The sequence below is a fragment of the Anopheles ziemanni genome, chromosome 2, assembly GCF_943734765.1.
Source record: "Anopheles ziemanni chromosome 2, idAnoZiCoDA_A2_x.2, whole genome shotgun sequence".
In the NCBI taxonomy this organism is placed as follows: domain Eukaryota; kingdom Metazoa; phylum Arthropoda; class Insecta; order Diptera; family Culicidae; genus Anopheles; species Anopheles ziemanni.
In genome coordinates this window covers 41,523,636-41,527,140 of record NC_080705.1, presented here as the reverse complement: position 1 = coordinate 41,527,140, position 3,505 = coordinate 41,523,636, and the positions used below count along the sequence as shown (strand labels likewise).

Sequence of the window (3,505 nt, the reverse complement as noted above, 5' to 3'; positions counted from 1 at the left end):
GGGATATATAGTTGTTTCTATAGACATTTTGTGACAATAATAATACAAATATGAAATATAAATAAATATCAAGCAAGAAAAAGCACATTACATTTTCAAAGGCAGGCCAGACAATTAAGTACTCAGTTGTGTGTTTTGTGGGATATTTTTCTACCGTTTATGGTTAAATAAAATTTTAATTTTAAATTCAGACCAGGAAATATTTATGCGTGCTTTCTTGTTAAGGAATCCATACTACAGAAATTTGATTTTCAAAAGAGTTAAACAATTTGGTCTTAAAATAGTCATTTTATCAATGCCAATGTTCCAATGCATAAATACCAATCTTACGTCGAGGGTGGAAGAATTAAGTAATGTAAAGTAAGAAATCCTGTGGTAAAGTTATTAAAATATCTGCATAAAAAAGTTAGTTTCTATAGGATTAATTTTATTTTTTTATTCAAATTGAATAAACCAACATGCAATGCTGCTCATTTATGCCAACGCGAGGGCATCATTCGTAGACCATAGGATGCATTTGACGTATTTTTCATTGTCCTTCACGAGCAGAAGCAGAATGTCCTTGATGCATGAGGTACCATAAATCGCTGCTTTCCTACTTCACGTCTGTTTCCACTTGAACCGGTTGAGTTTGCTCATGACTCATACTGTTGCAGTCTTCGCCCCCTATGCTGGAAGATTGGTAAAGGTTCCACGAGTTTGGTTGCCACACCAGACGATTCTTTACCGAAAATGAAAAGAAAACCCACTGGTTACACGTTATTCGTTATGACAGCCATTTTTATTTTGAAGGATGCATCAAATTGAGAGGTTAGAGTAAGCAGAAAAATGCATCGACCTTTATGGTGGCGCGCGCTGAATGCGCGAGTCCACGTGGTTTTGTGGCACACGCCATGGTAATGTGGTTTTGACGCCATTAGAGTGAAATTGTAGCTACCGATTTAAATTGCAGCGCAAAAATAAAAAAAATGCATCGTGACAGGAAATATACCGGCAACTACCAGCAGAGTGGGCAGTTAGATGGCAATAATGGAAGCAGGCGAGTCGGTGCACGCAATGGTTACGCGAGACTTCTTCGATCTAGCAGACGCCCGGCGACCAGGGTTTGTTTCATCGAGCGGAGAGGGTAGACAGACTTGTGGATCAATTTTTACTCTCATCGGTATGACCTTCGCCGTGGTCGTGATCTTGAGACGGGGCTGTGTTATGTTCGGTTGCGTGGGCCGCAGTGTCGATCTCAATGTCCCCATCGTTGGCCACCTTCACCGGGGGTACGTCTTCTTCCTCATCCTCACGGGGCTTCAGTGTCCCGTCCGGTGCTAGGTACTTCCGCCGGTACTCGCCGGTTGGATCGTAGAGCTGCTCGAGCGTCGCAAAATCGTCCGGCCGGTTCGCGATTATGAACTTGATCACCTTGTCCGAGCCGATGCGCTGCTTTTCCGAGCACTTAACGCAGTCGCTCATCAGTGCATCGGGAAGATTTTCTGTGTAGGACGATAAAAGAACATCATCCGTTAAGAGAACTCCCAATAAGGAAATGTAGGAACACATCGCCATGTACTTTTCAGTTCTTTTCCATCAGGTGTACAGGGGCCCAAGTTTTTCAGGCAGTTCATGTAGTTGTTCATCAACCGGGAGCTGTTGAAGATTTCCTCTAGGTTTATATTATCGTACTTTGTGACGTAGTTGTCCGCCATTGAGCCCAACACCATCACCGCCATGACGACGAGCGCTAGGGACAACAAATGGCGCTCAGCTAAGGGTAAGCCCATTCTATCCTCTACACTTTGAGCACTGGTCACTGATACTGCCGTCATTCAACTACCATCGATGTCCTCTGATCGTCAAAGTTTTATAGTTGTTTGGGAGTAATTTAGAATAATAGTCTTGTTGTTCAATCGCTTAAACGGAAAATTGTTCGTCCAATCTTGCGTGCATAACATGGGAGGAACGTTCAAGGAGAATGCGTTGTAATGGGCAATAACATTATTATCACCTTGATAACTTCGTCGTGTGTCTCGTAAATTTTGAAATGTATATACATTTGTTAAACTATTGCTTCGAACATTTATGAACTGTATTTCTCCCGTGTAGCAGCCCCGTATAGGCCGCTTTATATGAAGATGATTGCGCCTAAAGTTATGTTGTTTTCAATTGCCGTTTTATGCATCGGAACGCCAGGGGTGAGCAACATAAACTCATTGGTATCGCCGGTTAGAAACTCGAAGCACGAGCGTAGGTTCGAATTCCATCCAAGACCGGACTCCTCCCCTGTACGAGAGGACTGACTATCCACGTACACAAAAGGAAACAGTCTAGTAAGCCCTTAATGGGCAGGCATGACCAAGATAACACAAAAAGTCTATGACACAAAAAGTGAAATAATTCTTAGAGTAAAGAGAGTGTATAATAATATGTCTGTAGGAACTTAAGATAAATTAAAATTAAGTATCTTTAAGTTATTTTATATTGAGTGCATATATTAATATATCTGAAGATACTTGAGTTATATTTAACACAATTTGTTTTTCTACAGTGTTACAATTTTTCTTACGAGCACAAAATTGTGCTCTTACGAACACAAAAAAGTTTTCATTTCAACATGGTTCATTAATAGTAATAATCCAGATAAATGATATGCTTTAGCCGTCTACCGGTACAGGAATAAAACCATGTTTGTGTTGTTCTTATTGTCCTGATCATCGGAAATTATTCTTTACTCTACCAGTATAGTACATCTTCTCGATACAAAACTTCTCACAAGTATGACGAGTTCACGTCAAGCCGCCAGTATTCCCACCTAACTCTATTTCCTTTTTTACGTTGTTCTTTCCTCTCCCCCTTTTCACCTTATTTTCGAATTTCGAGCAGGATCAGTTCGCTTTCTTAATTCAAAATTTGCGTTCGACCTTGCCTAATATATATCGTTATCGACTTTAATTTTCTTTGTATTTTCTACTTTGTTTATAAACTCAAGTACTACCCTAATATACTAATTTACTTATCTAAATTACTGGAGTTTATCGTTGTTCGTGGTCTTGCTCTAATTATTTAAGAATGTTTGTGTATGTATAATTAGTAAAAGCATCACGCTAGTTTTGGATAAAAAGCGACATTACTTTAATGGTTAATCATTTTTTTATCGAAAAATCGGCAGAGGCCTAATATTTTCTACAACAGATAAGGCTATAATTTAAGGCTTTCTTCCTCCGGTGTGGCACGTTGTCAGTACTTGTTAGCAGCGTTGGTGTGTTGATTGAAATAAGCGGCTCGTAGGTTCTCCAGTAATGCCCTGCGTGTTCTGTCAAGACTCTAGGTGCACGTTTGCGTCGTTTATGCGGTAAACACCGCTTGCAAGCGAAATTAAGTGACTCAGAGCATGTGCGCTCCGGGTGGGTGATTTGTTGATCTTTCTCGTTGACATGATCGCGGTAGCATAATCGACCAAATGGCTTACGGGACGTAGCGATATGAATAGATTGTGGGGGAAGGTAATAGACAAAAT

At 40.3% G+C, this 3,505-nt stretch overlaps 1 protein-coding gene across 1 annotated transcript; it reads right to left on the bottom strand.

Moving 5' to 3' along the window:
• Positions 1 to 1,143: 1,143 nt before the first annotated feature.
• On the bottom strand, positions 1,144 to 1,817 carry LOC131293596 (ejaculatory bulb-specific protein 3-like). The gene is made up of 2 exons (XM_058321675.1): positions 1,562 to 1,817; positions 1,144 to 1,484 (listed from the first exon to the last, which is right to left on the bottom strand). The coding sequence occupies exons 1-2, from the start codon at positions 1,815 to 1,817 to the stop codon at positions 1,144 to 1,146; spliced, it is 597 nt and encodes a 198-aa protein (XP_058177658.1).
• Between the last annotated feature and the right edge of the window lie 1,688 nt (positions 1,818 to 3,505).

Excerpts from the sequence above, each read along its gene's own strand:
- LOC131293596 (XM_058321675.1), bottom strand. The coding sequence starts at position 1,817 with ATGACGGCAGTATCAGTGACCAGTGCTCAAAGTGTAGAGGATAGAATG. Across the intron at positions 1,485-1,561 it reads TGATGGAAAAGAACTGAAAA|AAAATCTTCCCGATGCACTG; the intron begins GTACATGGCGAT and ends CGTCCTACACAG.